General features: G+C 39.4%; 2 protein-coding genes and 1 long non-coding RNA gene across 6 annotated transcripts; 2 read left to right on the forward strand and 1 right to left on the reverse strand.

Annotated features, from left to right (window-relative positions):
- Positions 1-77: 77 nt before the first annotated feature.
- On the reverse strand, positions 78-22,827 carry LOC147135371 (uncharacterized). 3 transcript variants are annotated; one of them, XR_015089810.1, is made up of 4 exons: positions 22,494-22,827; positions 9,404-9,571; positions 5,669-5,854; positions 4,944-5,588 (listed from the first exon to the last, which is right to left on the reverse strand). It is a non-coding gene; the product is annotated as an uncharacterized LOC147135371 (long non-coding RNA). The 3 variants fall into 3 exon arrangements; XR_015089808.1 differs by lacking the exon at positions 22,494-22,827 and adding an exon at positions 17,292-17,443 and having other exon boundaries at positions 4,945-5,588; XR_015089809.1 differs by lacking the exons at positions 4,944-5,588; positions 5,669-5,854; positions 22,494-22,827 and adding exons at positions 78-2,302; positions 17,292-17,443.
- On the forward strand, positions 1,779-9,820 carry slc2a11l (solute carrier family 2 member 11, like). Its single transcript, XM_086053225.1, has 12 exons — positions 1,779-1,811; positions 1,904-2,002; positions 2,070-2,230; positions 2,310-2,434; positions 4,408-4,537; positions 5,451-5,599; positions 5,685-5,872; positions 7,425-7,535; positions 7,920-8,021; positions 8,111-8,186; positions 9,216-9,343; positions 9,430-9,820. Exons 1-12 carry the CDS (start codon positions 1,788-1,790, stop codon positions 9,643-9,645), a joined length of 1,509 nt encoding a protein of 502 aa, XP_085909351.1. The 5' UTR covers positions 1,779-1,787; the 3' UTR covers positions 9,646-9,820.
- On the forward strand, positions 11,354-22,988 carry nt5c2l1 (5'-nucleotidase, cytosolic II, like 1). Of its 2 annotated transcripts, none has more exons than XM_086053223.1 (18): positions 11,354-11,493; positions 12,816-12,889; positions 14,240-14,357; positions 14,446-14,541; positions 14,626-14,717; positions 16,283-16,340; positions 16,431-16,524; positions 16,604-16,657; positions 17,105-17,188; positions 17,277-17,312; positions 17,928-18,038; positions 18,924-18,990; positions 19,067-19,237; positions 19,310-19,361; positions 20,805-20,865; positions 22,341-22,517; positions 22,607-22,689; positions 22,774-22,988. In XM_086053223.1, exons 1-18 carry the CDS (start codon positions 11,435-11,437, stop codon positions 22,793-22,795), a joined length of 1,509 nt encoding a protein of 502 aa, XP_085909349.1. In that variant the 5' UTR covers positions 11,354-11,434; the 3' UTR covers positions 22,796-22,988. The 2 variants fall into 2 exon arrangements, with proteins under 2 accessions (XP_085909349.1, XP_085909350.1); XM_086053224.1 differs by having other exon boundaries at positions 17,931-18,038.
- The last annotated feature ends 664 nt before the right edge of the window (positions 22,989-23,652 follow it).

Raw genomic sequence — 23,652 nt, forward strand, 5'->3', positions numbered from 1 at the left:
CAAACAGTGGAGCAACACATGGAAACAGATAATATAACAATACTCACAGGCATATATTCTTCATCCTCTGCAAGGAATGATGAAAATGAGCACGCTTTATTGAGGAACTGAGACCAGCTGTACCACTGTACATGGGTGCAGAATGTCAGTACATCTGTAATATATGGCCAAGGGGGCAAAAAAAACAGGAGCAGTGCAATGTTTATTAAATTGAAGCAGTATGTGGGGAGAAAATGTTTCGTTCTTTCCACTGTATTTCATTATTTCATTACTGTATGTTTTAAAAAAGTACAGTATCATAGTATCTATTTTTAAGATTATTAGAGATACAAAGTGTTTTGAGTTACAATTGTGGTCCTGGAACGACTTTAACTTGTATCTCAAGTCACCACTGTGCTAAAAAAAAAAAAAAAAAATGTGTATACACACTATTACTTCAGATGACAGGTGAAATAACCTGTAGCGGAAGATGACAGATAGCATACTGGAAAAATAGTTTGTCGTACCTTCCAAAATCAAAATGCACTTCAAGACCGGATAACAGAAATAAGAACATGGAAATCATTCATTGCTAGACATTTGCTCTTAATAACAACACTTACATAGTAGTCACGCACATAATTTGACCTACAACTTGGAACTGCATCTTTTGACTTATCTACGAACCATTCCTTTAGGTCAATGTCACTCATCCCCGAGAATGAAAAGACTTTATGGGTTTAATCATTACCTCAGACCTGGAGGGGCGATTGGGACAGGACAGATTGCACTCATTTTCTCCAAAAGCCAGAGGTACCTCTTGGCCACTGACTTGAAATACACTGCGACGGGGAAGAGTGTAAAACAGCATCTTTCCATTACATATCAGCACTGTCTAGCGGTAAACACACTTTCGATGCCTTCACGTTTTATTTAGAGAGCTCCGGAAACGTAAGCTTCCCTTCGCAACGTAAGAGAGCCCACTTTGATCTGCTTTAAAAGTGCACGCTTGGCAGAGCCTGGAGCTTCGAGATGGCTTCAGCGGCAGTTAACGGCCATATGGGGGGCATTTAAGACAGCCTCATTTTGTATGTGGGCGGCCGATATTAAATATGCCAACAGTTCCAAATTGACTTGCATGTAACCGCATATAGTAGTTGACTATTATTTGCTTGTTGGTGTGTAATCGTCAAAGGAAAATCAAGTGCATAAGGTCGTATCCTCCTTCAAAAGCCAACCCGTTTCCATGGCGCAAATGTGGAGAATTGGGCCAAAATTGAACATTTTGTCAGAATATACTGAGCCACCCTGTGGCGTCATATGTCAACGTATTGCGCAGTTTGCAATGCAACGGAGACAAATAGCAGCTTGAGTGGAATTCGCAAGTTCTGCAAAGGGGGCGGGAAGTCATGCGCAAACTCAAACATACAAAGTGTCAAGCACTTGACTGGAAACTGCGAGGACTTTCATCCCCGCAGGAAACTTATTCCCACAACGACAGTTTTAAACACTCCCACTGGAGTTTGCCGAGACGCCTCTGGAAGATTAGCATCGCAATTGCCTGGAGAAGGCTTTTGTTTGTAAAGTGCGCGCAGGTCCATTAACATGCAACAAGTTCATCTAGGATCTTCAGTTGGTTTGATGACAGCGGTTAAATAACCCTTTACAGGCCGCTCAAAGTTTTGGTCGTCTGCACGGGAACTCTTTAGCCTGACGGTAAGGTTAATCATTCCAGGGCAGCGTTATGAATGTGGAACACCAGATTAGCATGTCAGTGATTCATCAGGTAGGCCCTGAACAGACCGACGATGCTACGGCACCTAAGACTCCTGGTAGGTCGGAATTCTATTTTCATCACGTCATTTTGCATTCCAATGTGCATATCGGTGAGATAAATATGCACCTTCCTCTCTTTTCTTTGCAGCTGGACTGTCCTCGCGTTATCGTTGTCATTTTCATCTCAGGCATCGGCGGGACATTTCAATATGGATTCGGAATATCTTCGGTGACGTCCCCGTCCGCCGTAAGTCCAACATGTACGGATATCAGCAATTATGCAATTGGACAACGTTTCCATGCGCTAATTGCAGTACATCAAGGAGCTGGTGAACCAAACATGCATACAGAGATACAACGTTTACCTACAAGACTGGCAAGTCTCGCTCATCTGGTCCTTTACTGTCTCCATTTTTTGCATCGGGGGCTTGCTGGGCTCGTTCCTGGCAGCTCCCTGCCTCTCGACAGTTGGCAGGTTAGTTCACAAATTAAGGCTTTCTCTTTCTCGATTACACTTGGCATTCATGCAGGTCTCTGTTTTGCCGTCCTGCCAGGAGAAAATGTCTTTTGTTAAACAATTTTGTGGCTATAATTGGAGCTGTGCTGATGCTCTTGAGCCAAACAGCCATGTCCTTTGAAATGATCATGGTGGGCCGATTTCTGTACGGCATCAATTCAGGTGAGAATATAAAGCACAGTACACACCTACTGATTTGTAAGTGATTGTTAATATGTGTGAGAACCAACATTGGTGAAGGCAAAAAATAATAATAATCATCGATTGTGGGTTTTTAAATGCTCTTGTAATGTGTGGCGTACTCAAGATGACCAACATAGCACACCACACATTTACATTTCACGTCATAACCGTTGAGTTCTGTGGCTCGGCCGATCTGTGTTGATATCAGCAATTGATCAAAAATACACCATAAAAAGCTTGTATTTTTTTGGGTCTAAATCATTTAAGTTGGAAAAACTTTCAAATATGAATTACCGACATTTGTGGCATCAGTGTTAATTAGTGCAATTGCCGACTTATAAATGTTATCAAAGTTTGTTGAAACTTTGAAATTGTGAGTGCACCCCACATTCTTTTTTTTTTTTTTTTTTTTTACAACGTATTATTGAACAGGTTTAACATTTAACACCGTCCACACCACAGGATAATCGGTCTGGATAATCATTCACACATCAGATAATCAAGCTTGTGCTGGCTTTGAATGGATAGCGATAGGAGGACGGGGGGGCTCAAATTCAGCCCAATTATTGGTATGTAGGGACCCCGCTTAAGCAAGCCTTGTCACATTTGGCGCACTTGCAACCAATTAAAAACAAATATGAGGTATGTGCAAAATTCTGCCTCTAAACAGATTATACCAAAGCCTGGCGTGGATGTATTACAGTCATTCAGCAATAGGTTTATTATTCTGGTTCAATATATGTGGACAGACAAATGTGCAATGTGACAAAAAATGTCATTTAATATTACACAGACATATTAGACTATTTGGTTTTACTTGACTTTCAGAGAGCGAAAAGTACAGTTGCCCCAAAGGCCGTGTCCAAACATAACTGAATACACAACTGAATACAAGAAATATCAAATGGTGTAAGGACCACTTTGAATGTTCTGTAATTGTTCTTAAACCATCAATGTAGGCAAATATATGCAAAACAATAATGTTCTGATTTATATATTATATTTACATATTTTAAAAAGCTGCTACATCATAGCTTTCTGTGAAAGGTGATAAGACAAATCGTATAGTAAATTCATGGTGGTCTGTGTCCCCATATTGCACGGGAATAGATCCACCCCTGCACTGAGTAGCAGCTGAATTATCGCCCCATTCAGAACCATAACGAGAGTAAGATGGACTAATCTGATGAAAATTAAAAGAGTGTTTACTTGAGAATTCTTTGTGTGATATGTTTCACAAATTGGACATTGACACCAAGCAGAACGCGGAGTAAACATCACGTCATTAGGAATTGTGCGTTGTTTTTGTTTTTCTCTTTTGTTTGTTGCTATTTTAGTTGTAAATACTTTTTTTTCTATTCTAATTATATTACTTTTATTGTTATTAATATTTGTAGAATTCAGGGGCATCATATCCATAGGAGATATGATACTTTTCCAAATAAAATGTTTCTCCCACAGATTTTCATGTTGCATCTGTTTAAAAAAAAAAAAAAAAAAAGGCGTGCTGGCGGGAAGGAGAATTGGATTGCATAAATGCAGTGTACCGAACACTCACTTTGAAATGAAAAGTAAGGTGGCCCTAAAGCACATGTGTAAAACTCAAGTCCCTGGGGCCAGTACGGACCACCACATCCATTTATGTGGCCGCTAAAGAAAATAATGTGCACCTGCATGTTGTTTCTCGTTAATATTTGTACCGAAATTACAAATTGTCTTCACTTTTACTAACATTGAGATATTGAAAACCATTTTTGGTGACGGAACCATCCATGTATTTTCCATGCAGTTCGTTCTCACTCGGGTCTCGAGTGAGCTGGAGTCTGTCCAAATTGATGATTTTCTTTCTTTTCTTTTTTTTTTTTTTTTTTTTAAATTCCCTGCTAAATCTGCTTCATTTCACTTCCTTGGTCACAAACACCTCCTGAAATGTTCCTTTCGTGTACTTCCAGGAATCAGTCTCTCTGCTCACACTTTGTACATTATTGAATGCACCCCAAAGATGCTGCAAGGGATGGTGGGTGTGACCATTGCCACCTTCGTCGCAATGGGGAAGTTCAGCGGCCAGCTTTTGGGGCTCAGGTGAGACGTGAAGTTGCTGGACAGTAGCACAGGGGCTTCGCAATCCATTCAAATATTGTGGAACACATTTTTCAGGAGTAAGACATGAGCAAATGTTAAAAACAACATCCAATGGACTTGTGTTATTAGGAGACACAAACAGCTGCGTGTCATCAGTGGGGAAATTCAAACAATGCAAATTCACTCTGTGCCTCCTGATAAGACCACCAAGAGGCAGCATGTCTAATTTGAACAACAAGGGGCCTAAAATTGAACCCTAAAGTTGAAATCATAATATTTATCAGAATGCCTTGTTTCAACTAGTGGGCTTGCATAGAACATATTCTTGAAAAAAAAAATTGGGTTGACTTCCGCTTTAAATCTAGTACTAAAAATATATATTTTTTAAAAAACTAAACAAAAATGAAGGATTTTCTAAAAATAAGAATGGATAGAAACTACCAAACTTACTCTAAAAATAATTAAAAGTAAATAAAAGTCAAAACAAAATTAAAAACAACTATAATGAAATCTCCTAAACTATTATAACCTTGGCTAACACTGACTGCTACTTGGCATTGTTCATTAATTCCCTCCACCTAATCTAAGACCCCAGTGCCAGCAGAAGAAAAACGGACCCAAAGCATGACGGTACTAAACTGACTTTATTTTGATTACGAGCAATGTGGTATTTGCACCAAAAATCCTTTTGGAATGATGACCTAAAAGTTCAGCCTTGGTTTCATCGGACTATAATATATCCCCGCCTTCATGTGCTTGGAGTTTTTCTCATGTTAAATTGGGATGGGCTCCGGCTCACCTGTGACCACAAAGAGCATAATAAGGGATGGAATCATCGGAATAGGAAACAGCGACTACGCAATCACATGTTGGCATTCAGATTGGTGCTAATTCATAGACACCCTCTTTGCAGTGAGTTACTCGGCACGGAGGATAGATGGCCCTGGCTGCTCGGCTTCAGTGGCTTCACCGCGCTCATTCAGCTGATCACCCTCCCCTTCCTGCCGGAGTCCCCCAAATTCCTGTTGCTGAACCGTGGGGACCGGCAGGCCTGCGAGAAAGGTGCGAACACACGTTCGGAATCGCTCGTTTTGCACATACTGTATACCGAGTCCATCCGCCAAGTCAAACCTTCACGGCCGCTTAGCTTTGACGAGGCTTTGGGGTAACAAGGACCACCGCAGGGAGGTGGAGGAGATGCTGGAGGAGAAAGTTGCCTTCCAGAACATCCGAAGTCGCTCAGTGATGGAGCTGTTTGGGGAAAGAAGCGTTCGCTGGCAGCTGGCAACCGTCATCGTGACCTTCTCCTCGCTGCAACTTTGTGGCATCAACGCAGTGAGTCACGTCATGTAGAAAATGAAAAATATTTATGCAACAGTCGTGTTTATACACTATACAGGCTATGAAAAAGTTGATGACTTTCTGACCACTTTGGTTGGTTAAATACCAGGAAAACTACTCAAATAATACGTTTTCAGTGCAAGTTCTTGTCTCATACATCTGTCAATGCACAATTTCAAATCGTATTCACAAAGCAAAAAATTCCGCCCTAATCATCAAAATATAACATATCGTCGCTGTCCTGTGAAAACCACTTATGTCCATTTTTTTCCATTTTCTTATTTTTACGTGAATGGTGTGTCCACATTACAGACATCGCAGTCGCAATAACGTGAACATTTTTGTTCCCAAAATTGGACATAAGTGTTTTCACAGGACAGTGACGATACGTTCCGATTGTAACTGTTCAATATGTAACTCAGTCGTATGTTTGTTGAGGCCTCTTGTCCACGACTCCCTTGAAAAAGAGGTGTTTAATCTCAATAGGATATTTCCTGGTTACATAAAGGTTAATTGAAGAAAAAAAAAAAAAACACATTTAAATTAAAATTACAAAGTTGGCCCAAGTGTTAATTAAAAACGAGAGGGTTATTCCTTAAATGTATTATTAGAAACCAAAGTAACCTTATGCACAGTTTAAACAGTAATACTGCTTTTAAAGGGGAAAAACATTTTACTTCATAATGACTCTATTAACATGTATAGCAAATAAAAGTTAAATAATAATTATACTTGAAAAACATATTTAAACAAACATTTCTTAAAGATTAAGTATGGTGAATGAAATGCATTGTACTTAAGTAGAAAAGTACTGTAAATAACAAAAAAAAAACATTCTATTGTTTGACTTTATTTCATGTTTTGAATCAATAAACACTTATCTGCAATTGATTCAGTAATTCTTTCACAAACCACTTGAGGGCGACCGCGTACTAGACTTTGAGAACCACGGCTCTATGTTATAAATAAATACGGGGGTCCTTAGCTTCAGGCGGCATTCCGTCCCTTCTACAGTAACGTAGCCTGAATATTTATGCACGTACGTCAGAACACAGCATAGTCTCTATTACAAACCTACGCTACCGCAGTACAAGCCATGTTGTACTTATGGTCTCTCTACAGCTGTTCTAACTATGAAACAATACAAATGTATAAACACCACCTCAAAATATTACAGATACCCAGCAAATTGATGGCTACCTAGTTTTGAAATGTACCGGTAGTTTTGTGCATTTATTTTGGAGCCATTTTTAAACATGTTAGGTTTCATCTGTAAGAGAAGGACGTAAACCGTCGACAACGCCTTATATTGGAAAATGTGGGAAAACACAATTATCTGGTGAGTGTTTTGTTATCTGCCCATAATTCAGCCTCATTTCTCTGCTCCACAATCTTTGAATATGTTGTGTGTCGCATTGAAATGCAGTGGACTTATTATGCTCTTCACTGTTTAAATGTTAATCCATTTCAAGCAATCATTACGGGAGAGGATCCTCTCAATGTTTAAGCTGGCTTTAAACATATTGTTACTATTGCTTCACTGCAGGTGTACTTCTATTCTTACGAAGTGTTTCGTGCAGCAGGCATTCACGAACACCAGCTCCGATATGCCACTTTGGGGACAGGGATGTGTGAAATGTTGTCCTCGCTAGTGTGTGTAAGTGCCATCTCATCACTACTGTTCCGGGTACAGAACCCCCCCCCCCCGGTGCATTCATGTGCTTGCAATGACATCTTTAGATGAAAACATGCAAGGGGGAACAAAGCACAAGGTTGGTTAAATACCAGGAAATTTACTATAGATCTCAGCATCGACTCAAATATTCTCACCGTAACATCATCTACAAAAAAGTCGTTCAACCACTACTTAATTAAAGTGGAAGTCAACCCAAATGTATTTTTTTCCGGAATAAAAGAAATGCCCTAGCCAACAGTGTAATTATAGCCCCCCCTTGTGGTAGTTTTTCTCTGTGTAATCGTTTTTGTACTACAACACTTCATACACTTTGCTCTGTGCCTTGCTCCATGTTTGCTATTGCAGTTCATGATCATTGAGCGCACAGGAAAGAAAGTGCTGCTCTTCACAGGATATATGACCATGTCTGTTACACTCATCCTCCTCACCACCACTCTCTATTTGCAGGTGAGCAACACTAACAACCGTATTTCTGCATCTGAAGGCGTTCAAACCAAAAGTGAGAACTGACACTTATGTCTTTGTTTCTAACCTAGCATCACATTTCCTGGATATCCTACTGCAGCATGGCCCTCATTTTCATCTTCATCTCCACTTTTTCCCTTGGGCCAGGTATGTTTTACACTGAGATAAGAACAAAGGACTTTACCCTATTTTGCCAGTCTGTCCTCCATCCGCGAATGTTCATCAGAGTTTTTGTAGTCATTTATTTTGAAAATGAATCAAGGGTCCACTTGCCCATCCTTGATTTAAACCAGGGCTGTCAAACTCATTTCACATTTTGGGTTACATACAGATGTCAAGTAGGTTGGACCATTAAAATTATACCTTACTCTTCTATAATTAACAAGAAATATGATGTATTTCCTCTGTTTTAGTGTAAAGAAGCACATGAACATTAGGAAAACGTTGAAATTTAATGAACATTCCTTTTACAAAACATTTCATGAAACACCTTCGATTTCCTTAGACAAATGTGCAATTTTACTTTTATCATCCGCATATATGCATTGCAACTGATCCCACTGATTGTACAAAGGCACAAAACTTTAACAAGTAATTACTATTGAAAAATATAGTAATGCACTTTAAGATTAAACGAGATTTATAAAGAAAGGAATTTTTAAACATTGTTGTCTTCTACTCTACAAAACAGTGTGCCCCCTAGCGTATAACTCACAAATTGCATCGTATTAAAAAAATTAATTCCGTGTCATTTTTTTCACATTTAAATGATCCTGCGGGCCTGATCGAACCTCCTTGGGGGCTGGTTCTGGCCCACGGGCCGTATGTTTGACACTCCTGATTTAGACAAAAGTAGTGCTTTATGGTAATTAAAGGCCATTACAAACCTTTTAAGGGGAGCGTAAATGATTCATGGATTTTGCTCGCTGAGGCTTCCCGGGCTCAAGTCCCACTGTATTATCAGCCATGTTGGTGGGGTTCCCCGATGAGCCATTTTTGGCGGCCACGTTATGTTAGTTTGGTGTGCTGCCGCAGGATTCAACATTTAACCAGTTAAAATGTCGTCCATGTTTGCGACATGTACTGCAAAAAACTTTACTTACTTACTAACTAAGCAGGCCCCATTTGACTCATTTCCTGCCCGAATGATTATTGCAATCTGTTCATGCCTTGTAGGCGGAGTAATACCTCCTATTCCAGGTGTCGTTTTCACTCAGACGTTCAAAGCGAGTGCATACACTGTCGGCTGCACCATCAACTGGATTGGAATGTTTATAGTGGGGATGGTCTTCCCCATCTTAGTGGTGAGCTCATTCATGTGTACGTGTATATGCAGAAAGTTCAGGTTGGGATTCCAAACTTACCCACAGTGCAACTGCTTCCATCCCAGGAGAATCTCGATTCCTTCTGCTTTCTCATATTCTTGTTGGTGTGCTTGACTTCTGGACTGTACGTGTACTTCAACGTGCCGGAGACGAGGAATAAAACCGCTCTGGAGATCGCCGACGCCTTTGAACGGATGCACAGCAAGTCTGGAAAGTTGAAGGGGAAAAGAAGATATGAGCAGCCACGTCAAGTCTGTAAAACCTATGAGACCAAATTTTAGCTTTCCTCCTCAAGTTGAACTTGCAAAACTTAAAATCTCAAAGATAATGATAAAATATCTTGAAACAAGGACGATTAAATGATGGTATTCTTTCTTACATGTGTGTGGGTTTTTTTCTATCTTGATGAGAATGAGATCAAATCTTACAAAGATTTTTGCACTATTATGAATACTGATTGTTTGAACTTGCCACAGTCCTAAAATTGTCTTATCAAAGATTATACATGCTGCTTTTTTTTCTTGCAATTGCTGAACACATTTTTGTATTTCAAGCTTGAAACTCAATTATCGCAAAAACAAAAAACAATTTATCAACAACTTTACATGATACAATATACTAATTTAAACTTTTTTTTTTAATGTAATATTTTATCTGTATTCACATTATTCACCAAATTATCTCACAGGATGGAGGACAATGGGGCTCATTTTGTTGTTTAAAAGTTCGTATTTACAATCATCTACATGGCAGTGTTAAATGTTTTAATATAAATCTTAATTATGACCGTAGTAGTAAACATGCTTATTTGTTGTACGCTTTTTGTCGCTAGTTTTAAACTTTATTTATTGATTGATTTAAGATGATTGCAGTTGCTTATTTTTTTCAGAAAAACTTTCAACAATTTGATCAAATAACTTTTATAAATATGTTTGTATTGGAAAAATATGCTTGTTATTGGTGAGAACACATTAGTTTTTGGCTACGCGCATGTATGTTTTACACGAGGCTAGATTATTTTTACTTGGCAAATGTACTTGTCCCGTTGGCACATTTTTCAACAAAACACAACTTTTAGGATGCTTTTCCTTGATTTCGAAAGCTTGCGTGGATGTGATTATATTCCTTTGCCTTTTTTTGTCAACACAATGTGATCTAGTGATTTTTGTAAAGGAACAATAAATGCCTTTGTGTTTGTGTTAAGTTGTTGTACTTGACTGTAACACGCTCTGTAACCTCAGCATGCGGAACCCTCAATATGCTTAACCAATTGGAATGACCAACATCTTGAATTGTACGCAGGACAAACTTGATTCTTTAGCTTTGGCCATGCATATTTTGTGTCCGCTCATAATATTGTACAAAGTAGAAAACCTCCAGAATTGCATAGTCACATGAACATAATGAATCAATCATTGAGCCAAGATGGAAATGTGGCTATCCGGTTGCAACATCAATAGCGCAATTATAATTTTAAAACTTTAAAAAGGAAAATGAGTAAATATGAACACGGTGTGCACGTTGACACCCAAAGGGACTCAGATCCAATCAAAAACAAGGCTAACTTTTGTTTTATTCGAAAAAGCTCTCAGTATGTTGCAGTGCACTGCTAAAAACTACAATAATAAACACGTATAACAAAAGCAACTACCTCTCTGACAGTTTCAATCGAAAGGGAGCAGAAAGACAGAACTTTATTGGCTCCCGTTGGGTTGTGCACTAATGAAGTGGTCAGTGAGCATATTTTAATATTTAAATGTGTGTTTTGGTTCTGTTGAGCCTGACTCCCATTAGGAAACTCGTAGTTTTAAGGAGCCCCTCAGGGGTGCAGCACCCACCACGCAAGTGCGTGTGCACGTCTGATAACACAATCTGCGTGACAATCTGTAAGGCCGCATAGCCCTCAACCCGCTAATGTGCGGCAGTAAACAAACCCGAGGGGGGAGGAGTTGCGGCACTCTGCAGTTTACGTCACTTGGCCAATTTAAATGTGGACAACCCCGAGCCAAGTTACATCCCTCATCAACAACGCGACAGGCTGATTTTTCGATCTCAGCAATTGTAGACGCCATGGAAACAGAAAAATGTTTGTGTGGCGACTCCAAGATGAGCAGAAGCAATGGACAAAAGTGAGTTTTTCCTTACGTATTTATTTTTACATTATTTTTGGAGAGATTCTCAACGGAACTTGAATACTCAAATTATTCCTTCCATTATTGCTTCAACTGCATGCTCCCTTAAGGGATATTTGTCATCATCTGAGTCCCATGAGTGCATACTCCAGAATAATTTGCAACATTGATCTCAAGCAGAAAGATCCTCAGAGCCCAAACAAGAGTGTGTGTGTTAATTATTCGTAGCCACCTTATACGTATGATCTGGAGGCTGAAACCTGGACCATCCTGGTCCCTAACAGAGCAAACGCAAGAGTCTTTCTTGACTATATGTGACTGTCAGTCAATTGTCAGTCTCTCCACCCAGGTCTACCTACAGCCACGACTGCAGGCAGTCACAAAATGATAACCGCAGATTAAGATGGATATTATAAACCAGTAAGATTTTTGGAAAAACTGCCAAAACAAGCTGAAAAGAAAAAAAGTTATTAGGCCTGGCAAAATCACCTCTTCCATATATGCTCACCGAAATAGCCTTCTATGCAGCTGTACAGATGTTGTCCTTCTTGCATTGCTTGCAATATAGCAATCAAAAATTATTATTCTATCATATGCTACATCTGCTTGCTTTTTTATAATTGGTCCACGGCATATTTTAAAAGTAAAATTTTACATGAGCAGCATCACAACATCACAAGTGAGGACTAGCATCACACTGAAAAGAAGAAGAAAAAAAAAAAAAAGGAAAAAGTCGTAATGTTCCAAGAAAAATTTGAAAAAAAATCCAATCAATTTCACACTATAATATTCACATCTATTTGATTTGCTGGCTGTTTTTCTTTAAATATATTGAACTACTTATCCTATCTTGACCTACACAGCACTTTTTATCACTATCATAAAGTGGCGAATATTAAAGAGGCCCCTTCACCCTTCGTGTTTCTTGGTTGTGCGGCCCGCAGTGGAAAATGGTTGGACACCACTGCCTTAACTCAAGAGCGTTGCAATTGTGGCAAATATCCACAGCACAATTGTTTAAAATAATTGCCGGATATGACACTTAAATCTCATTGCATTTGGTAGCAAGTTAAAGATGAACAGTCATTTTACTTTTCGGCTGCAGGACAACCACCCAAAACATACATTCAAATCACAATAAAAGGGAAATCCGATTGAAAATCTATGGCCTGACATAAAGAGCCTGCACACAAGTCTTATATGAGCATAGTATCGTTGCGACAATTCGTCTCAGTAAATCTCAGCCACGTTGAGTCGTAAATTTTCTCTGGTCACGTCAGCTGACCTCAACTACTGCATGTGCTTGTGTTCCGTCACAGGATTTTTGTCAACAGAAGCTTGACGCTGGAAAACATCAAATGCTACGGCTTTGACATGGACTACACACTGGCAAGTAAGTACAGCCACGCCTCCGAAAGACCTCTAGAGATTAAATGGTATTCAATTTACCATTATAGTCACCAGATATTTTGCCGGTTCTCAATATTAGCACAATTAAAGACATTTACTGGTACAGTGGTACCTACCTTAAATTATGACTAACATAATTTATGAGCTCCTCGAAATTGGCTATTTTTTTGTCTTGAGTTATGAGCAAATATTGGAGTAACGGGGTCTAGCTATGGTGGCAGCATATTTCACCACAAACAGCCATTTAGCAAATTCATCTTCAGTATTTATGTAAAAATTAAAGATAATTAAAAAAAAAAAAGATTAAGTACTTGCTTCAAGTTGATTTGCACTCCCAACTTAAGTTTACTGTAACGTTAAACATAAGACAAAGGGAATGACACTTAAAGTGGAAGGCAACCCAAAGATATTTTTTCCAGAATATGTTCTATGCAGGCCCACTAGTTGAAATATGGCATTCTGATTAATACTGCGTTTGTGGAATTTTGGCCATTTTGTCACTTCTGTCGACGGAAGATGACATCACACTTGCTCAGGGCTCAGATAACGACCAATCACGGCTCACCTGTTTTCTTAAACTGAGCCATGATTGGTCGTTATCTGAGCCCTGAGCAACTTCAATGTCATCTTCAGTCGACAGAAGTGACAAAATGGCCGCCCCCTGAGCTAGCTAAAAACTGATGGATTTCTCATATTCCACAAACGCAATATTAATCAGAATGCCGTGTTTCGACTAGTGGACCTGGATAGAACATATTCTTGAAAAGAAATGTTTGGGTTGACTTCCCATTTAAGTTGTTTTTCTTTCGATGTCTGCTAGCTTAATGCTAACACAAAGGAAACATTGTCATGGTAAATACGTATAACGTGGTGTCACAATATCTGTAGACAACAATCCTCTGTGAAAGACGACAATTAAAAATAAACATAAAATAAGTGTGTAGTATGTCTGTATGTGATATACTGCCCCCTGGTGGCCAAGAGACACACATCAGAAGGAGAAGCTCAATGTCCACTGAATTATCAAAATGTTTTGCTTGGGATGCTGGAACTGTATTTCCTGCTCCTTTACGACTATGTACAATCTAATTCGGTACAACATTGTCATTTCATTTTATGTTAGCTTAATTTTGTCTGTTTAGCTGTTTGAAATAAAGAATGCATTCATTCAATTTGTAAATGAAAGCACGACTGTATTTACAATAATTCCAACATCACACCACTATAATAGTGTTCGAAATGTTATCACAGTCCATCAGTAAAACGTTTCATGCCTATTAAGTGTGTTAAGATTAAATTGTCATGCTGCTGTCCTTGTGTGTTCTTATTGTAGTGTACAAGTCTCCGGACTATGAGAGCCTGGGCTTTGAGCTCTTAAGGGACAGATTGGCGTCTGTCGGCTACCCTCATGAGATTCTGCGCTACACGTATGACCCAAGCTTCCCCACAAGGTTGGTTTTTTTACTCAAACAACATTCTTCAGGTGTGATTGGCCGGCTTTAATCGCTGCCACCAATCATGTCGCCCACCTTCCCTCAGGGGCTTAGTGATCGACACCACATACGGAAACCTCCTGAAGGTGGACTCCAACGGGAACATTCTAGTGTGCAGTCACGGCTTTTGGTTCCTCAAAGGGTATTATGGAAAAAAAAAAAAAAAAAAAAACAGCAATGGATTTTCCAACAATGACCCATCCTTCCTTTTGTTGGTGCCTTAAAGCGAGGAGATTGACCGCTATTACCCCAACAAGTTCATCCAGAGAGACGACACGGACCGTTTCTACATTCTCAACACTCTCTTCAACCTTTCAGGTGTCACATTTATCACTCTTCCCGTCTTCTTGACAATTCGTTCTCGAGCTATTTACTCCATAAGTACCACCATAAGTACAATACAGTAGCGTAGTAGGCCTAAGTGTTCGTCTGAAATGAGTTAACATGAGTTAGTGAAAAACATCAGCCCTCTCTGAACCAATCTTGTGCCTCTTAGCTTGATTTGACCGCCTTGCCCAGGTAAAAACGACCAGTCATTAGAGACAGAAGCCATACCTGACGAGGTGTCAATCATTTCTCGTGCACTCACGGGCGCACTCAAATCAGAAACACTACCATGGCCTCACATTGACCTGTTACCTTGGGCTTTGTGAGCTGAAACCAGAGCGGAATATCCACCTCCAGAAAGTGAAAAAAAATGCCCATACCTTGTTTGCCAACAGCATAAGACTAGCTAACAGAGAATTCAGAAGCGGTGCAGGATTAGCAACATTTCTGCTAACATCTTTGCATAACATTTTACTGCCCAAAAAAATAAAATTTCAACCTGATAACATTAATTGTATAGTGAAATGAGGGTACATTCAAATCTTGCTATCAGTTTAAACGCTGAGAACTGCCCCTTTATGAGACTATGCTTAAATATAGAAAAAAAAAATAATGTAGTGTACCTGACTGAAAAAATGCATAAGCCGCTGTAAAAACATGTACAGTTTTAACATGTAATTCAGTGATTCTTGCAATCACACTTTCAGAATCTCTGTTCTAGAGCCCCTCATTTAACACGCCCCCCCCCCCCCCGTCCCCCTAAATACAATTTAAAAAAATCATCTCTCAGGTTAATTAAAGTGTGGAGTCTCTTCCAGCATTTTTAAAGATAACCCTGGTCAGCAGCAAATTTTAATCAAAGATGGCTTTATGTGTCTCTTTTTGTTTTTAAGTTTGACCTATAAAAGCTTGCGCAGTATGGATTTTACTATGCGTTACTGTGTCGTTTCAGAAAAAAAAAATCCTCCTGTTGCTGAACCTAACCCTTAAATCATGTATATTACTAAATACATCACTATATTACATATCGTCGCTGTCCTGTGAAAAATACTTATTCTTAATTTTATGTGAATGGTGTTTCCACATTACATCACATTAACATGAACATTTTTTTTTTCCCCCCCAGGATTGGACATAAGTGTTTTTCACAGTACAGTGACGATTTATTATGGTTATTATGAAAACCTGACGTGCTAGCGAAAAACAAGGGCAGATTTGTTATCAGCAAAAAAAAAAAAATCATCTAGAAAAGTTTATTTCCATCTTGGATTAAAACATTTTGCAAAAATGTGTTGACCAGTATAATGTTACGTTATGTGGGGACTTGATTAACATCTCAGTGGACACACATGATTGCTCCACAATGCTGTGTGTGTGTGTGTATGTGTGTGTATATGTGTGTCCATGTTTATGTTCCAGGGAACTATACGACTTCGCCGCCCCCGTCTGCCTGAAATCTGTACATAGTATTGTTTGCTATCACTCTAAAAATGGGTTTGGACAAATACAAATAAACGCCTAGCCCTAACTAAACTGTGTTATCTACCTTTTTGCAGAGACATATCTCTACTCTTGCCTTGTGCACTTCTTCACCAAATGTAGCAGATACAAACCGTGAGCATGCACTTTTCATGAACCTCCTTGCTCGACCACCCCCTTTTACAAACCAAATGAAAGATAACAAAACTTCACATCCCCCCCCAGCGTGCTAAAAGGTTACCACCACGGCGACCTGTTCATGTCATACAGAAGCATGTTCCAGGATGTTCGGGACGCAATGGACTTCATTCATGACAGGGTAACCTTTACACAACATTGATGTTGTTGTTTTTTTCCCTTCTGGTGCATAGTAAGTGATACATTCTCGGTTTGTGCAGGGCATCCTCAAAGACCAGACCATCAAGAATATTGATAAATATATTGTCCAAGACGTGAGTAGTAAAAACAAAAAAAAAAAATAATAAATTCAAGTATTTAATATAGTATAATGTGATGTATGCTGAGCAAAAACGCTTTTGTTTTTGTTCCTATTGTTTGTGAGAGATGTAAGGCCCGCACGCATGAACTGACCAATGATACAGAAATTATGCAAAGAAAATTCAATATATTCATTTAAAATAATTAACCAGTGATACACAGAAAAAAAAACCTAAATATTAACATTTTACTTGCTGTAAATGTTTTAAGTGGTAAACTCATCAACAATACACAGAAAAAAGAGGCTAACTTGAATTAATAGTTTTATATTTGTCTTAATATAAAAGAAATGCGTACATTGGCTAATGAGACAACACGTGAAAAAAAACCCCACAATTTTGATTCAAACAGGCCTACACAAATAAATCAACTTAATAAATATTGAAACATTTTTCTTCCAGCCCAATATTATTGTTCTCTTGAGCCAGATTAAAAAGGTGGCCAAGGTTTTTCTTGCCACCAACAGTGACTACAACTACACTGAGGTAGGCCTCCAACGCTGACTCAAACTATAGAAAAAGTCCTACAAATATGACTGGTAATGACTCTGAACTTCTTCCTCCCTTTATCAAGGCCGTAATGACATACCTTCTTGAAAATGGTGCCAAGGTAAGATCATTTCACTCGGATATGACCACAAACTGATACGAAACAAGGTAAAGCAAAAAGCGAATCAAGTTTTAGAAAATTTGGTCTTGAAATTATAGGATAAGAGGTTTAGGGGTGCTACGGGTAGTGTCCCAAGATTAATGGTGGCTCGATGCCCCACCCACCATTAGTACAGACAGCTCTGTGCACGTCATGGGGTGGGAGGGGTGAGTTGGATCAAATCATTTTTTAAGCAAAAGGGGGGTGTACTCTATTTTTGTTGTTAAATGTTACGTTTCAAACAAGTACGGTATGGTTTGTACAATTTTTAAGATCTCTAAAAAAATTTTGTCTGTATGGTTGCTTCAGCACTTCTAAAAATGGGCTAGACACGCCTCTGCTTGAAATAAACACACACAACTCCATCTGGTAAAGTTAGCACCAATGCTAGTGCTACAACAACATAAACTACAGCCTGACAGCTTCACCAATAAAAGATACTGTTTAATTAGGTGTAGTATTGTTGCCATGGCAACAGCATAGGGGGCTTTCTTTAAAGTATGCAACTTGGCTTTAAAGTTGTTGTTTTTTTTACTACACTACATGTTCTTGCTTGCTTCCTTTCCCGCCCCACAGCAGTCTGGAGATTCCCCCGAGTCGTGGCGCTCCTTCTTTGACCTCATCGTTGTGGATACGAGGAAGCCTCTTTTCTTCGCAGGGGGCACGGTGCTAAGACAAGTCGACACGGTATGAAAAACAAATCCTGCTTTTTGACGCCTTACATCAATATTGGACTATACAATAGTACATTATAGCGCCGTAATGCCGGTTGAATCTCGATTTGGTCAATTTAAAAGCCACATTTCAAATTGATATCAATTACATTTTGAGAAAATCATACTACAGTAATACCGTGCATAATTGCGGTACACTATCACCAAGGCTATGTTCACACTGCAGGGCATGATACCCAATTCGCATTTGTTGTTAAAGCCTATCTTTTTAGGTACTTGCTCACATTACAAAAACAAATGCGACTTCTAATGTGAACGGAACGTGTCCGTGATGTGACACGCATGCACACAAAGTATGATGATGACACCCCCCCTACCCCAAAAAAAGGTCATATGGAACACTGGGTTCGTCTTATCATCTCAGAGCCAGGAGGGAAGAGGTAGAAATATTTTGAGGATATGGTAACACTCCTTGATCTCCTCATTTGATGGAGACGTCTACTAAAGATGATGCCACGTCATTGCCGCGTAACTAATAACCGTCTGCATGGCTGAATCAGTACTATGAATTTGAGCAATTTCCTCCCTTTTCGAACAAAGAATAGGCCCAACTCTCAGGTGTTTTTAAAAGATTTTCCACAGCAATTACCCTGTGGTGTGTTAAGAGTGATTTTTACTCCTTGATCAGTTCAGAAAACGGTAAGGGATGAAAATCATAAATGTGAAAACCGTTCAAGGTTTTTTCCTCATCATATATGGAGCTTCTTACGTTTGAAATAAAAAAAATTAAAAAAACGGTCAAGGCAGCACCAAACATAACTTGACAGAAGCAACTCCACCTGAGTATTGCCGATCATTTCCAACTACTTTGGAATTTTTAACCGTATTTGGGATCCAGGACACAGGGAAACTTCGGATCGGGACGTACACCGGCGCTCTCCAGCATGGAACCGTGTACTCCGGAGGTGAGACGAACAAAGGACTCGCTATTTTTCAGTCGAGCAGCTCCGAGCTTACTTTTGATTATTTTTACGGCTTCAGGCTCGTCAGACATCGTGTGCAACCTGCTGGACGTCAAAGGTAAGGACATCCTCTACGTGGGGGATCATATCTTTGGCGACATACTCAAGTCGAAGAAGCGCCAAGGCTGGAAAACGTTCCTGGTGGTTCCGGAGCTTACCAAAGAGCTACGAGTGTGGGAGGAGAAAAAAAGTATGCCGTGCTTCCATTTTTGTTCACACAATTCATTTGTGATTGAGTCTTTGACAGATTTGGTTTTTTCAGGTTGGTTTGAAGAGCTGAAATGTCTTGACAATTTCCTAGCTGAGATTTACAAGTACGTACGCATTGTAATTGTGTTTTAACTTTGATTGTGTCAGGCGAAGCGGTCGAGACAGTGGACTTTTATTCAAAAGCTGTTTTCTTCTACACTAGTCACAAAATGTTCGGGATATTGGGCTACCAGGTGAAATTTCAGGATGAAAATGCAATCCACTCTAACCTTTAGATGGGAACTTAATTTTACATTCTCTAAACTGTTCAATGCACATGTCCAACTGTTAAGTGTTTTAGTACTTTTTGCAGAACAAGGAGCTGAATTGCAAAATCACAACACACGTTTGATCCATGAATCTCCTGATTTTAGAATTGATATTTAAACAGTCACCTTTGTAATGCGGTTAACATTTTGACATTATAAGACCGAGACGATACCTAGCCATTAACAGTACAGTTGCGAAACTTCAAACAGGAAGTAGCCACTGAGCTTAGAGTGTAACCAGCAGGCTGCAGAAAGATAGAGAGACTCACAGAAAGGCGTAGAAGTGGAACTCCTTGGGAACGTATTGGTGATTCATCAATCAAACACCTGTCACCTAAACATATACTTAAATATATGAGTTTTTTAATTTTATAGCACCAAAACCTCAAATGTCCAAATTTGGCAAAAGTAAGGGTGAGGGTTTTCACAAATCTAGACTATTAGCCAGTCTGCATGTGTGTGCTTTTTAAAAAAAAATTTTGATAGCGGAAGTCAACCCAAACATATTTTCTTCAACAATATGTTCCCAGCAGGGCCACTAGTTGAAACACGGCATTCTGATTCATTTTGCGTTTGTGGAATATAAGTTAAGCAGCAAAATTCACTCATTTCTAGCCATCTCTGGGGGCGGCCATTTTGTCTTCTGTCGACTGATAATGACATCACAACTGCTCACAACGACCAATCACGGCTGACCTGTTTTCTGAATCTGACTCGTGATTGGTCGTTGTGAGCAGTTGTGATGTCATTTTTAGTCGACAGATGACAAAATGGCCACCCCTGGAGATGGCTAAAAACGAGTGGAATAACACTTATTCCACAAACGCAATATTTTTCAGAATGCCCTGTTTCAAATAGCGGGCTTGCATAGAACATATTGTTGAAAAAAATATGTTTGCGTTGACTTCCGCTTTAAACAAATTATTCACCAATTTAAAATGTTCTAATTGGCTTGCTCACTTTGACAATGAAATGTTAATATATGTTAATAACATTACATATACAACCCCTGACATAACTTCAAATCGCCAGTCTCAGAGGATTCAGTTAAAATTCAAGCATGTGTGTGAGTTTCTCATCCAGTTTGTCATCAATGAAATATTGTTTTAACATACAGTTTATACACTGTACATCTTATAATTTTATACACAAGAAAAAAAATCACCTTTGTTGTCATAATATGACCTTTTCCCCATTTTCTCACAATTATTGGTAACGTGAGGATATTGTTGCATGCAGGCACCTGGACAGTGGCAATCAGGACACTACTGACATCAGCAGCATTCAGACTAGAATGAAGGTAAGGTAGTGTACATGCAATGTCGTACTGCTGTACTGTTCACACATTAGTTCAAACTTTACACCACATATTAGGTTAGATTAAGATCGTCCCTACATGTCTTCAAGTGAAGTTAAACACTGCGCTGCCGTACACTGAAAGCTATGACCCAGAAGTGGAAGTCCTTCGTTCTCCTCCTAAAATAACATTGCGTTATTTTGCGATATTATTTTTATTGCAAAATAACGTAAGAAAAACTGAAAAATTAATGCGCTATAACGCAAAAGTGTTGCAATGAAACGCAATAGTATTGCGTTATGACGCAATCTTAAATATTCTCGTGATGTCCCCTGGCGGGCTCCGTAGTCTGGTGACCGACGGTGGTTGTGTTGGCAGCTAAATGCTATCTTGGTTGACACTTAAACAGTTATAAACAATTCAATCTGCTCACAATACTCCCAGCCGGTAAGTGGATGTGAATAGGAAATTAGCCAGCTAATGAGCTTTAAATCAGTGTTTTTCAAACTTTTTTGAGTCAAGGCACATTTATTTCATTGAAAAAATGCCGCGGCACACCAGCAGCTGAAATTGTGAAAAAAAAAGCTTATTTTAACAAGATAATTGTTATAGTGTTTATGTAAGCATTTTTTAACATTGAAGAATGACATTATATTATAACGTCTTGAAAAGGAATTCAATAAACACAAAGAAAAAAGTATTTTATAATGTTTCATATTGATACTTATTCAGTGTGAAACATGGGCCTGTTTGGATAAACATGCGTCACTAATTTGCTTGTCTCTAAACAAAGACAATTGGCTACCTGCTGCTGCTGCCACCTGCTGGTATGGAAGAGTACTACAATGTAGTAAAGACATGATTACGCTGCCAGGCGCTAGACTGCACAGGCACACAAATTAGGCAAACAGTTTGAAAAACACTGCTTTAAATAATGGTAATGAATGAATCAAGCCTCTACTCTGCCATGGTTTTTAATTTTATTTATTTTATTTTTTTTTGGGCGGTGGGGAGGACGTACTGACAGAATGTAAGGACGGAAGTGCTTTGAAAGGACAAAGACGGACGGGGTCAGGGGACGATTCTTTTTTATGAATAAGGACGGAGGGACAAGGGCGGAAAGGTGACCCGGTCGCGGACGGAGGACGGGTAAATACGGTATCACAGGGAAAACGCTATGAAATGAAGGGAACAGATTGATGGAAATAAATTAATACAATTTCATAGAAGAAATATCAGAATTTCAGTTTCAGATGTAGGTCAGTGCTCCTGATAGTGTTTAGGTCAGCAGAGGCCTTTCAGGCTCTGCGACTTATCCCGCCTTTTATTCAAAGTAAGCTGGGATAGGCTCCAGCTCACCCGTGACCATAATGAGGACAAGCGCTTAAGAAAATCGATGGATGGGCTATGTTTTTAGGATTTAAGACAGACAATTGTTGAGTTGATGGTGTTTTGATTGCCTGTGTAACCCCCCTCAGATTCTAACTACCTGGATGGACATGTCCTACGGCCGGATGGGCAGCCTACTTCGAAGCGGCTCCAGACAGACGCTGTTTGCCAGCCAGCTCATGCGCTACGCCGACCTCTACGCGGCCAACTGCCTAAGCCTGCTGCACTACCCCATCAATTACCTCTTCATGGCTCCTCCCGTGCTGGTCAGTCCTCCTTTACTCGCAAGCAGAAGCGCACTGCAGCCCTTTCCTCCAATGGGTCACCCGCAAACGTCAAGTGTCGCTCTTCCCAGATGCCCCACGAGGCCCCGACGCTCAACTCTGCTGACTTCCCTTTGATGCCGCTCACCAACTGTCAGTGTGAGCAGGCGCTAAGGTAGCTTTTGTTTGTTTTGTTTTACACCAAATCTTTTGAATATCAGTAAAAGTAGAATTGTGGTCATTTTTGTTTCAAATGCAGCGTCAAAAACTCAAGAACATAAGAAGGGTACTTTCTAAAGAGCCTTTCCATGAAGACTGCATGATGAAATGGTTTTTTGACAGTCACAAGGCGACTACTTGTTCCCTCAATGTACAGCTCCCCCATCTGGATGGGAGTTGCTATGCACCCTCTATTGATTGAACCCCCAAATACTGGTGCAGCTCAATAAATTGTGAGTATGGCTGAAAAGATGATTTCAGTAGATTTCTCCTTTTATTATGTACTTAAAAAAATAAACAACTAGTGTGGAAATAGCACAGAATATAGAGACACTAGAATGTAACATTTCAACATAAAAAACACATCCTGTAGATGTTTGTACATCTACATCAGGGGTCACCGATGTGGTGCCCTGTGGACTTAATCACTCAGAAAGATTGCTGTTGTTGTTTTCAATGATGTTCTACAGGCTATCGGTCACTTTCTGGTGAAAAAAAAATTGTGACCCCTGATTTAGAGTCCTCAATAAACCCAATATAACATGCATGTTTTTGGAATTTGGGAGGAAAACCCATGCAAACATGGAAATATACGAAGTCAAATTCCACAGAGGAAGGTCGGAGCTGATATTCGAATGATGTGCTAACCACTAGGCCCACCCTGCTGTAGAAAAATCTAATGCAAACCCAAAACATCGAAATTCTTCCCAAACAGGGCTATGAATTTTCCAGATGTGCACCTTCAATAATAATGAGTAAAGCCACAATTTATTGTTAAGGTTGTGCCTAAAACTACAAATGAATCAAGTACTACGTAAGCTTAGAGCCCTTTAAAGACAGTAACTTTCTGTTGTTCATTTAATGTCCACTGGATGGCAGTAAATCACCTCTGCAGCAAACCTGCACATCAATCGCTCTC

This window comes from Filicampus tigris, chromosome 15 (assembly GCF_054856515.1).
Source record: "Filicampus tigris isolate MCC_2025a chromosome 15, RoL_Ftig_1.0, whole genome shotgun sequence".
Classification (NCBI taxonomy): Eukaryota; Metazoa; Chordata; class Actinopteri; order Syngnathiformes; family Syngnathidae; genus Filicampus; species Filicampus tigris.